At 41.2% G+C, this 13429-nt stretch overlaps 1 protein-coding gene across 2 annotated transcripts in view; it reads left to right on the plus strand.

Moving 5' to 3' along the window:
- The first annotated feature begins 228 nt into the window (after positions 1–228).
- PHACTR1 (phosphatase and actin regulator 1) overlaps positions 229–13429 on the plus strand; it is a 356496-nt gene continuing 343295 nt past the window's right edge. The window contains exons 1-2 of one of the 2 annotated variants that reach the window (XM_068160783.1): positions 229–398; positions 1605–1722. In XM_068160783.1, the coding sequence (XP_068016884.1) occupies positions 1662–1722 (61 nt within the window). In that variant the 5' untranslated portion in view covers positions 229–398; positions 1605–1661. Of the gene's footprint in view, positions 399–468; positions 659–1604; positions 1723–13429 lie in introns of those variants that run through there. The other variant, XM_068160782.1, reaches the window with a different exon arrangement.

Consider the following 13429-nt stretch of genomic DNA (forward strand, 5'->3'; position numbering starts at 1 on the left):
TATGAAACACTTCAAATGTCTCAGAATATCAGATGCAACAAGGAAGACGAGAATGAAAAACAAATTCTTAAGGAAACTTGATGTGGATTTGCTTTCTTTTTTTTTTTTTTTCCTTGGGAAAGTTTTTATCAAATCAGAACCAGGGGCTTAATTTTTCAGGGTGAGGGGGAGTGGGGGAGATGATCATAGTGTCACCTCCTGTTGCTAAGTAACAACATCTCCTGGCCATTTTTATCTGATAAAGGAAGTCCAGCTGACGTTATGCATTATTCATCAGAGTTCCAATCAAACAATCAAAATTGTTTGCTTACACTGGGGACATTTAGTAAGATCAAAGGAACCCCTCCTTGAAACTACTGGAGCTTACACCACTGCCAGGAAGCTCCTGACACTCTGCAGTAAGTATCATTTGTGGGCTGGGAGTGGTACAGTAAAGTGAATTACTGAGGGATTTAAAAAGTTTTCTCATCAAGATAGCTTCTGGATTATAGAAAGTGCTGCATGTTGACTGATGAAAGCCAAATCGAAGGCAAAAGGGAAAGCTTTGGAACCCTGGTTTGCTGATTTTTGTCAACGTAACCAAAGGAACTGCTTCAAGCAAGGGTCAGACTCCCTGCCCCAAACCTTCCTGGCTGGTTTGCATGAAAAAGGAATAGAGGTATTTTCATCTCTCTGTCTTAAAAGAAACATTGCGCAGAGCTGTTTGTATGCTTATGATTACATGCTGTAGCTAACTAAGGTGTGGAGGAGAGAACCAGATTGTATTTTTTCTGCAAATCCTGGGTTTTATATGAGTTGTTTAGTTCAGAAGAAAATGCAAAAGGTATCAAGAAGGCTGGAGAAGGGTCATGATAATGTGTATGATCCCAGCAACTTTGCTCGGCAGAGGCAAATCTGATTTGGTGTGCATCTCTGAGAGTTGTAATCCAGGATTGAGACAGATCCAAGGTTCGGGAGAATGCCAAAAATATAAACCTTAGATAAGAAGCAGGGCTAGGAGTAGCTCATAATGATTACTCTAATCAGATACTTTAAAGCTGGTGGTGAGACATTCTGTTGTTACTTATGGTCGGTAAGAGGGGAGAGAGAAGGCAAAGTTGGCTTCTGATCATTCTGGTGGAATGCGATATCCAGAATATTGTGTCCTCCTCTCCAGTGCAGTGCTTTAGTGGAAGCAGTACAAATGCTGTCTTTAATATAGTCTGTTACTGTTAGTACCTACTTGGAGGTGCTGGTCAGGGATCTGATTAGAGAAGGTCCTTTCCTCTTTGGTCTTCTTTTCTAGAGCAAATCTAAAAGGCAGGTGAATCTAAGTAGGTATTGCAAGAAATGGAGACTGTGGCTAGAATAAAGGTGATTGTACAAGGAAGGTACTAGCAACCTTGCTAAAACTTCAGTAGGACTTTTCTTTTATGTCTTTACACAACATTTTAAACCAACAGCCTAAAATAGAAAAGGATACTTATGAAGTTCTATGAATAGTGATTTGAAAAAGCATTGACCCTAATATGCCAAATGAGTACTTTAGTAACTGCCTACACAATTCTTTCCACAAAGAAACTCGGCAGCTTTTTTGTGCCTGACATGTCTGTAATCTTTCCCAGGAATCTGACTGATCATCCATACCGGAGTATTGTACACAAACATAAAGTTCCTTCAAAATGGACTACTTTTTGGATGTCGAGTCTGCTCACAGACTGTTTTACAGTCAAGGAGCTCAAGGTAAGCACCTTTGCTATTGACTCAGGAAATTACTATTTTAAATGAAAAGTTAAGATGTAAAGATGTACAGAGGCAGACATAGGCCAGCCCTTGCAGCTGACCTACTGAAGTGTCCAAAGGCCACAGGGAAAGGACTTCAAAGTGTATATGGTATAAAAGGGATTACAAGAGTAATGACAGGGTTAATCTACCCTTTCACAGGATAAGGGAAAGCTAGGAGAGCTCTTGGGTGCCCAGCAGGAGCAAACAGAGCTGCTAGGGTCCAGACTCTGGTGTTGTAGAACCTAAATGGACAAGTCAAAGTGGACAGCAGTGGCCTGCTGCTTGCTGTGTAAGCCTGTGGTGTCCTTCCTCTTCCTTATTGATGCTCTCAGGACCATAAGATGATACTATTCAGCGCTGCAGGAATAAATGATTCAGGAAAGCACCCAGGGCAGTCCAATACACTGCATGCAAACTGCAGGCTATCACTGGTCTGCATCCTTCACTGTAGAATGCTGGACCCCACCTAGCAGTGTTGCGAAAGGGAAAAAATAATTAAGCTTCTTTGCTTTAATGCAGTTGCGAGTTGTTCACAACATCGATGATATTTTTGGTAAAGTCAGTTCACATTTTTCTCACCATCTCTAATTTTGGAGAAAACTTGCAATTTCAGAGAGAAGGGGTATTTTGTTCCTTAAACTTTGAACATGGCATTAAATTGAAGAAAACTGTAAGAACCAAGCAGCTCTATCAGCCCTTTCTGGTTTTTCAATCTGTTTTCTGAAATGCAATCCAGGCTTTTTCCACCATTAATTATTCATCAGTTCCTAACCAAATTTGAAGTCTGGCCAACAGAGTTCTGCCTTCCCTCTGGAGGCCACTCTACCAGAGCAAGATCTAATCCACCCTGGAGATGCTATTGTCTCAGGATACACGGCGGTCAGCACCACCTTTAATGTTTGGCTCAGCTGAGGTTCTGGTGCCTAACGCACGCTGCATTGCCTTGGTTGTTGTGACACATTTTCATCTGTGCAAATCACAACACAGCCTTCTGCATTCAACACCACAAGTAAACACCAATCACCTAAAAATCAGCTGAGGGCAATGACTGATTTTTTTGCTGGGTTTTTCTCAAGCTCTAAAATGCAATGAACACCTGAGCATTGTTAACAGAAGTAGCACTAAAAGAAGTTCCTCAATATTCCTATGAGAACAAAACCCCTTCGATTCCCAGGAAACTAAAACTGGGGAATCTACAAGCTGCTGTAGCAATTTATCAACAGCATCCCTGTGCACTGCAAGGTACAGGTTCCACAAAAGACAGAATATGTATCCATGTAATGAAAGTCTGTTACAGTGAAGTGCACAAGGTGACTGATAAGGGTTGCACAAGCAAAGCAATATTCTCTGTAAATGTTTCCCAGGCGGCATGGGAAAAAAATAATTATCTTACCCATACATGGAGAAATGAGATTGTTAGCACATAAAGAAATGCTTGTATTGATTAGTTAGATCCAAGGCTAAAATTTTAACCTTAGTATCTGGTTGATTCTTCATTTTAATGCATTTATTTTCCTTTTTTTTAAATGCAACATGCAGAAAACTCTATCATGCAGAACTGTGTCCCTCGATACAAAATCCATCATGTCATGAGGGCTTCTATTCCTTGGCCAGAACAAGTGGGAACCAGCACTGAGGCTTGGGAAGCTTTTGTGTCCCTGTTTGTGAATATTTTATGAAAGACACCAGTGACATGCTTCCACTGTGCACCACAGCACAGTACAGAGGCTCTCAAATCCTCGTTGCCACCACAGCTGGGAATAGTACATTGATATGAGCCATGCTGCAATTCTGCTCTGTCCCCTTCAACTTTCCACTTCTGCTCCTGTCCTTCACATCTATTATCTCATGTGCTTGTGAGACCTCTTCCTCAAATTCTCATACTCTCCCCTCTCTTCATCTGTCTGTTTGAAGTCAGCTGCTTTCCAGCAGGCTGGGTGTGAGTAGGGAAATGGCTCTGAGCACAGAAGTGGCAATGCTTCTGCTCTGCACTACCAATTGCTGAAACACAGAAATCTTGTGGCAACAGGAGAGGTGCTTGAGCAGAAGGATGGGTGGACAACCCTACTAGCAATAGGTGTGAGAGACAAAATGTGGCCTGTACCGAGATAAGTTTCAGGAGGCTTTTACTGTTTGAGGTAGCAGCGAACATCTCTGAGGTGACAGAGATAGCCTCAGCAGGTCAAAAGATAAACTCTGGAAGAGTTTCGTCATCAAGGTTTCCTGTAGAAATACCAATGTGGAAACTTCTTTCCTCTGAGGGTGACAGAGCACTGGAACAGGCTGCCCAGTGAGATTGTGGAGTTGTCTTCTCAAGACTTTCAAAACCCACCTGGACAAGATACTGTGCAACCTGATCTAGGTGAACCTGCTTTAGCAGAGGAGTGGGGACTAGATGATCTCCAGAGGTCTGTTACAACCAGTATCCTGGGATTCTGTGTAGTTCTTTATCACCATCCTTAGCCTCAAACTTGTGAGCTTCCTTCTGAGTTTCCCTTCCTCTGAGCTATCTTACCCCCTGTATGCCACAAGGAACTCAACCCTATCAAGCATGCACTGATGCTGCCTGTACAGATCTGAGAAATTCTATCATGTCTGTGCCAAATTTTAATGCTGTCTTCCACAGAACAGGCATTTCTATATGAGATAAAGGCATAATTTCTCCCAACATGAGAAAAATTTACATATGTCTTTCCTTATCCATCTTCTGAGCAACAGTTAAAGTGCATTAGTTAGAACTTTCCAAGCAGGAAAAAAAAAATACAGTGAATATGAGGGACCCATCAGTCATAAGCAGATAGCTCCAGTAACTAGTTTGGAACCAAATATAAGGTCTGCAAGAAAGTATTGTCACCAGATCTACCTAACAGGATCAAAAGCATCTATTTGATGCTAACACAATATGATGCTATCAGCAAATCATACTATCAAACAGCATGTGTCTATGCATTAAAACTGAATTATGACAGAACTGAGTGAAAGATGACTACAGTATTCAGCCATTTAATTAGAAACAATATCAGAACACATGCATGTTGTTATTAATTTAGTTATATCATTAGTTATTGCATTACAAAACAGTCTGTTTACAGACTGTTGAATAGGGATTTATGACCCACTTACACTTTCTGTCAGATTTGAAGATTTCTGCCTTTTAATTCTTTGATGTGTCAGATGAAGAAAAAAAAACCCTCCTCCTTTCCAATGTTTTTACATTAATGATACAACAGTGTTACAAATGGCAGATGTGAAGCACTCATTCTCATCTGTACCCACTCCTTGTGGGTGGAAGAGAAGGAACAAGATGGCAAAATGCTGGGAAGGAACTCAAGAGCTTTGATGGCATTGTTCTCAGATGATACCAAATTCCAGCTGACCACAGATTTTTGTAGATGAATGCAGGTTGCTGTGACCTCAGCAAAAGGACTGAAAGAAGATTTGGGCCCGCACCTTATCCCTCCTCCTGCAGAAAGCTGCATAACTGCCTTTGCTGCTGTAGGGTAGGAGGAGAGAGGTGTTACCTTATCAGCTGCCTCCTTTCCCATCCTCTCCTTCTGCAGAAACAGCCATCATCTCACTCCTGTGGGCTGAGCGCAGAACAGAGGATGTTTGGCCATTCGGGCTGCATCTGCTGTTCAAACTGCTGTTCCCTGTTTCCTCCAAGGAAACTGAAGCAGAAGGGATGGAAAAGTCACAAAAGCTGGATCTGGCAGTTGGATTATCTAGATTTAGAAAACTTGGTAAATGAAGCCAGCTGGCCACAATCTTCAGATAGAAGCCAGATATAGATACAAGCCAGAAATATCCTAAGCCCTACAGCCCTCCCTAACTATCTCTTCTGTGGCTGTATGTTGAGATCTAGGAGATGGGGGTTGTCCTTGCCAAATGCATAATGCCTGGTGACACATCTGCAAATCAGAAGCAAGAATGAAGGGACTGTGATCCTCTGGATCCAGCCTCTAGTCCTAGGAGAGTCCAAGTCTAAATTCTAAGCATGGAGCTGGACTTTAATTTTCAAATTTTCAAACTTTACCCTTTGAAGGGTGTGGAAGATCCTTGTCATTCTTGGATGTAGATGTATTGTAAACACATATCTACCATGGTTTACAGTTATGAGGGCTGAAAGGACATAATGGGACCTGGAACAAGATTCAGCCTATTTACCTCTTAAGTGTCTTCAGTGAAGAAGTTTCCACCTAAGACTTCTGATTAACCTGACATATATCAGCTGAAAGAAACAGTCATTTTAAGAGCAGTATTCACCTAATCTTAGACATCTTCCTTGGGATAATATAAACCTGGTCTTATTGGCTCTATTGATTATTCATTTGAGTGAAGGATACCTGTGCTAATGGCGTTTATTTACATAGAGGAATCACATGTTGCAGGCAAGATTGGACCTTACTCTGGAAAAGGAGTAACTTCCCCAAAACAGGTCAAGTTGTAATCCAAAGGTGTAAATGTGCAGATCCTGTCTCAGATGTAGTCTGCTTTGGAGAGACATCAGCTTTGATCTTGAAAGGAGTGATGCGTTGCGGTAAGCAAAGAAAGACCTTGGATTTGGCAGAGCTGAGTAGGCTGTGCTGAGAAGCAGAAGCAAGCTGCTCTGTAAGGGAAAGTGAACCAGGAGCCAGCAAGACAGAGGCAACAGCCTTGCCTGCGAGAGTCAAAGCACTGCAGCGCACAAGCAGGGCAGTTCTGGTGATGGTCACTAGCTCCAGCCAAGAGTCCAGATCACCAGATAAGAGCATGGTGATGAAGCAGGTATGAGGCCAAGCAGGACATCAAGTCAGCAGTCTGGATGTGGATCGGTGAGGAACGTAGTCAGCCACAGGCAGAACTGCAGCCTCACTCAGTGAATGTGCAACATCCTCAGTGCTAATGTTGCTCCCAAAAGAAGGGGAAGCAGTGGCTTGAGGCTTCTTGCTACTTTCTCAAACAGCTCCAAAGATGGTCTCTCTGACAGCTGTGCCATATCTGAGAGTCTGCTTTGAGCACAGTCAACAAAAGTGTATGCAGGGAGTAAGCACACGGCCCTGGTCACTTAAGCTTGCCCAGGTTTAAGAAATGAGGAACCTGCTCCTTCCACTGTATACAAGGGGGTGGAGCCACTTAGAATTCCAGAAGAGAAGGACTTCTGCCTGGTAAATTGTAAATGAAGGCTTTAGGTACCATCATAAAAAGAGATTTGCCCATTGGAGACTACACACAGCACTTTTCTGCAGCTATGAGTCCAGTGAAGAGGGTCCTAAGACTCACCCATACCTCTCTTGGTACCTCTAGCAACCCCACATCACAACCTGATGGGACAGTCTGCACATTGTGCAGTCAGGATGCCATTCTGGGCACTTCACACTATAGTCAGATCCTCTAGCCTGCTGGGAGTCCAGGTTGTTCTCTCAGACCCCTTCTGACTCAAGAATAAAGTAACTTCCAGTTTCCTGGAGAACTGTGCATCCACTTTTCCAGTCTTATTTCCACTTACACCAGCAGGTGGCATGAAGCTTAAAACTAACCACATTAATTATTTCCAAGACACTCCTACATCCCCTGGAGTTGTTACCAGTCCATTTGGCAGGAAATACTGTGCATATTTAAATAACTGAACAAAACTCTTTTTTAAAGGCTTATCTTCAACTATCTTTTGTATCCATAAATAATTTACAGGTCCATTTACATTAGGTATGCTCTTACTGGTTGCAACATTCCTATAACCTACTTGCTGAATGTACCAAAGGCATAAAAAACATCAAGTAGGAGAAATATGGAAATGAAAAGATAGTACATATGGCCAAGGGGTAACAGATGCACAAGATCATACAGACAGAGGGCATGACTGCTCAAAAAGATTTTAGGAATTCCTTCTTCTTGATCAAGTTTCCAGATTTAACAAATAGAGGTATAGTTTTAATTCCATTTCTTCCTCTCACACTCTGTCTCCATGACATATTTATTTCACTGTGCTTCACCTTTGTTCACTTGTTTTAATTCATACAGTCCTGACTCATTCTAGATGTTGGACTTTAATCACTGATGACTACTCAGTGCTGCTTCCCTTCTGCTTTTGCATATCAAATGATGTCCAGTATTCTATAAAAGTGCATTGCTGCAGTATCCCCCAGATCCAAACCCAGAACGATCGCACTGCAGATGTTCCTCGTGTAAAGTAACATTAGCATACTCTATTCACCACAATTTTATGATTAATGCATCCTATAAATTAACTATTTTTTGAAGCAATGGTATTTTGCAGGTCTTTCCTCTTTTTTTGTTCATGTGATGTCACTATTTGTTAAGACTAGGAACATTAACAACAGAAGAATTTGTAACAGCAAATGTGCATTCCTCATGTAATTTCCTTCCCTTTAAATCCCAGGAAGCAAATGATCAACATCAACCTTTTCCTCATCCTTCTTATAAGGCATATTCCCATTATTGAGAATTTAGGAACAGGCAACTGTATGCCATGATTTGAGTCTCTGGCTTTTGGTGAGGTCACCTGGCTTCAATGAGTTGCAGTAACTGTACCTCAGCTACTTGTTTGTACATTTATCGCAATATCCAGTCAGCCAAATTGAAGCCAGGAGAAATTAGGATCTTCTCACTCTCAGCAGCATATCAGAATAAACACAGGATGTTTGAGATCTATACCCTTAAATACAGAAAACTTTAGAAAACCTGTGTGTGGATTACACTAGAATTTGAATCTGATAGCTAAAGTAATTTTGTTCTGTTGAAAAATAATTTTCAATAACCAAGCTTCTCTTTGCCCTTATTTCATAATGACTTAGCTGCTTCATTTGCTGTTTTTTGTTGGGATTTTTTATGGTCTGTTTCCCAAAGCCTCTGCATCTGAACCCAATGGCAGAGGAAGAAGCATGTTTCCTCTACAACAGACAAAAAATGCTAGTTAGCTGTATTGTTTATCTGTTTACCCACAAACCAGCATAATGAGTGTGTGGTAGAAGTGCCTGCCCATGGCAGGGGGGTTGGAACTAGATGATCTGTGTGGTCCCTTCCAACCCTGAATGAAACTATGAAACTATGAAAGTGGAAATCCTATTGCATGGGTATGATGGTTTGTAACCCTCAGGCCTGTGGTTGAATACTGTGTAGCTAAGTATGTACTTTTAGCTTAGTGATGCCCATCAAATCAGTGTCAAAGACCTCCACAGCTTTCCTTTAGAGACACAGAGCAATCCATATGCATGTGCTTCTGTTTTTATCCAAGAGACACAAGCCTATAAATCATTCTTCATAAGTGACAAATCATGTCCTCTCCTGCGCTTGCACACACATTCTACTCCCTTCCCCTCCTGCCAGTCATACCTCATTGCCCACCTCTAATCCTCCAAATGTTGTTCTTTGGCAGTTGCACGTAAAACAAGACAAAAGTTATGTGGCATTAAATCGGGTAACATTTTTCCCCCCTAATAAACATCCCTTTGCTTTAAATAAGAATATTTAAAATTTTTTTTTTTTATTATTATTATTATTATTATTATTATTATTATTATTATTATTATTATTATTATTATTGATAGAATATAATATTCTAGATGCATCAAAATGTACCTGAAGTAGTGTTTTTAAGTGTTTTGTTTAGCCAAAAATACCTTTGTGTGCATTGTCTACGTTTCATGCCACGGTGAGCCCTTGCTGCAGAAGCATGAAGGAGACCTCAATAAGACGTTCATATGTTTCTGTAACAAACAAAAAAGTAGCAAGAAAGAATCCTAATTATAGGTATGCTACAAAATTATTTACAATTTGCCCTGAGAAGTGGGAATTTCCTCAAAAAAGTCTTAAGATTTCTGATGCAGATCACTATTCCTTTATGGTTATTTTCATGTTATCTGAAATTGCTTGAGATTACATGCACCAGAAACATCCTTTTCAATGCATCCAGGTCTAGACACAGAATCATTTAGGCTCAAAATGACTTTTAAGATCTTCAGGTTCAAACATTAACCTAACACTGTCAAGTCTGCTGCTAAAGCATGCCCCTCAGCACCACATCTACATGTCTTTTAAATCCCTCCAGGGATGATGATTCAACTATTTCTCTCCACAGCCTGTTCCAGGGCTTGACAAGCCTTGCAGAGAAGAAATTTTCCTAATGTCCAACCTAACCCTCCCCTGGTGCAACTTAAGGACTTTTCCTTTTGTCCTATTGCTTGTTACTCGGGAAATGAAACCAACCTCCACCTTGCTACAACCTCCTTTTAAGGAGTTGTAGAGAGTGTGATCTCGCCCTAAGCTTCCCTTTCTCCAGACTAAACAACCTCAGCTACTCCAGCTGCTCCTCATGAGACTTTTCTCCAGTCCCCTCACCAGCTTTGTTGCCCTTCTTTGGACCCACTTCAGCACCTCAATTTCTTTCTTGTAGTGAGGGGCTCAAAACTGAACCCAGTATTCAGTATGTGGCCTCGCTGCTGCTGAATAGAGAGGGATAATCTCTCCCAGAAACATTTTAATACTTTGCCTATACTAAGATGAAATTCATCAGATCTCAGGAGTTCTTGCATTTTTTGAGGTAAGAATCTGCTATGCAAAGTAGGGTTTCTAGCTGAAACCTTATTGAGCCCAAAGTGACCAGGACATTTGCATCACCAATGAGAACAAAACATGTTAATGTAAGTTGGTTGATAAAAGTGGATGTAAAAATGTAGATGAGTATTTCTCATTTTCTCTGACTGATTTTTAGGATTTTTTTTCACCTCTGAATGTTTTCTGGTTAAAAATGCCCCAAGTTTTTCTAAAAAAGCACATATTGGGAAAAAAAAATCAATATTCAAAACACAAAGCTAGTTCTTGGCAAACAAAAATTAGTAGACATATTTTTATTAATATATGTGGAAATGTATTTTGATGGAAAAAAAGGGCATCCATCAAAAATTCTTTGCAAGCCATCTGCCATGTTTTCAGTAATTTCAAACAGCATTCAGAAATTGGATTACTTGTAGATGTAAATAAATACACTAAAATTACGTGTTCGAAATGCCTCTGAACGTGCATTATAGCCATGTATGTATTGCACGTTCCCTTCTCGCAAACACATAGCTGTGCCATACCTCATTAATGCACAGTATTTTGAGACAACAAATGTGAGATTGTCTATAATCAATTCTAAGGTGTCACAGAATCACAGAATCACCAAGGTTGGAAGAGACCTCAAAGATCATCAAGTCCAACCTGTCACCACAGATCTCATGACTAGACCATGGCACCAAGTGCCACGTCCAATCCCCTCTTGAACACCTCCAGGGATGGTGACTCCATCACCTCCCTGGGCAGCACATTCCAATGGCGAACAATTCTCTCAGTGAAGAACTTTCTCCTCACCTTGAGCCTAAACTTCCCCAGGCACAGCTTGAGACTGTGTCCTCTTGTTCTGGTGCTGGCTGCCTGGGAGAAGGGACCAACCCTCACCTGGCTACAACCATCCTTCACATAGTTGTAGAGGGCAATGAGGTCACCCCTGAGCCTCCTCTTCTCCAGGCTAAGCAACCCCAGCTCCCTCAGCCTCTCTTCATAGGGCTTGTGCTTGAGGCCTCTCACCAGCCTCATTGCCCTTCTCTGGACATGTTCAAGAGTCTCAATGTCCTTCTTAAACTGAGGGGCCCTGAACTGGACACAGGACTCGAGGTGTGGCCTAACCAGTGCTTGAGTACAGGGGCACAATGACTTCCCTGCTCCTGCTGGCCACACTATTCTTGATGCATGCCAGGATGCCACTGGCCTTCTTGGCCTTACACCCTTTACAGGACTTACATTTTTATGGATTTTTTTTCTCCGTTAGAACTTTTTCCCTTTCTAACAACTATCAGACAAGATGCTGCCACAACATACCAGTCATGGCATAAACCTGTGAGGAACAATGCAAACTGAATGAAAGAATTTAACAAAAATGACCAATTTGCCTTTCATGTGCTGTTAGAGTGGCTGCTTAAATTGGGGGGTTGTCTCAAAACCATTTGCACCATAAGTGGGTCCTTTACTTCAAGACCTTCAAGAGGACACTTTCTAATATTGTTGAAAAAACATCTCCTAAAAATGTGTCCCAGAAACTGAGCTGGTTTGTGGATAGAAGCTGAAGCTAGATACATGGATGGGTTATCTGTGATATCACATTGGACAAATGTGGACAGCTTTACTAAAAATCATGTCAACTCATCCTTGTAATAAGGAGTGTTAGGGATTATGGTTATGAACAGGGTATGTACAAGTACATTCATGATAAGCATAAATATTCATCATCCCTCTATGGATATCAGAATGGAATCAGCTATCAGTTCCAGTTCTATGACTGCATGTGAACTGATCTTGGGGTTTTAAGGCAAAAATGCTTTAATACTTGTTGACTTCCTTTTGAAATTGTTCTACTTTAAAGTTTACAGCCATTCCTGAAAAATCCTTACATATAGGGCAGATAATAATGGTTGTCAAATTCATATATAATGATTAGTCCAGGAAGCATTTCCCAGCATCCACCTACATCTAGTCAAAACCAATACAAGCCAGCTCCCAACATTTTGACCTAAAAGGTAAAAATTGTTTATAAATAATTATGTGGAAAAGCTCACTCCTGTTGGTGGTTCACAATAATATTACAGCTGTCTGAAGATAAGCCAGCAGAGTGCCCAGGTGGCCAAGAAGGCAAATGACAGCATCCTGGCTTGTATCAGAAATAGCATGGCCAGTAGGACCAGGGCAAGTACTCAGCACTGCTGAGGCTACACCTCAAATACTGCTTTTGGTTTTGGACCACTCACTACAAGAAGGACACTGAGGTGCTGGAGCAGAGACAGAGAAGGGCAATGAAGTTGTCCAGAGTCTAGAGAACAGGTCCTGTGAGGAGTGGCTGAGGGAACTGGGGTTGTTTAGACTGGACAAAAGGAGCCTCAGGGGGAGATCTCACACTCTGCAACTGCCTGAAAGGAGGTTGTAGTGACGTGGGGATTAGTCTCTTCTTCCAAGTAACAAGCAATAGGACAAGAGGAAATAGCTTTAGACTGTGACAGAGGAGGTTTAGGTGGGACATTAGGAAAGGGTTGTCAAGCACTGGAATAGGCTGCCAAGAGAAATGGTTGGACCATCATCACTGGAGATACTTAAAAAATGTGTAGATGTGGTGCTGAGGGACATGGTTTAGCTATGGACTTGGTAGTGTTCGGTTAATATTTGGACTTGGCAATTTTAAAGCTCTTTAGAAGTCTAAATGATTCTATGATTCTATAAAAGGATATGTAATTTGGTGCTTTGTTTTGTTTTCTAATAGCTTCCTGTGCTGTGATCCAGCCAGCCCTGAAATGCATGGGTGCCTTTCCACTGACTTAAACTACAGCTACATCATGCCATTTTAAAAAGACACATCCTTTACAGGGCTGTTTTATGACAGGATTTTTACAATGCTGACTTCATATACAGATAAATCTCCCTTAACTGTAAATTTGATGAGAGCAGGAATTTTCCATTCTCTTTTATCTTCATTACTGCACATCTCTATTACAAGCAAGGAATAGTTTACAGTAGTCACAGTGTTTACTTTAGCTTAATCTAAGTAGATGACCCCATTAAATCAATTTCAACTCCTGCCCTTTGCTTTTGCTTCAAATTTAAACATGAGCAAAAACTCGACAGAAATCTATTTAAAACCAGAAAA

Source organism: Melanerpes formicivorus, unplaced genomic scaffold, assembly GCF_026170545.1.
Source record: "Melanerpes formicivorus ecotype bairdi unplaced genomic scaffold, bMelFor1.0.p_v2 SCAF_53, whole genome shotgun sequence".
Taxonomy (NCBI): Eukaryota; Metazoa; Chordata; class Aves; order Piciformes; family Picidae; genus Melanerpes; species Melanerpes formicivorus.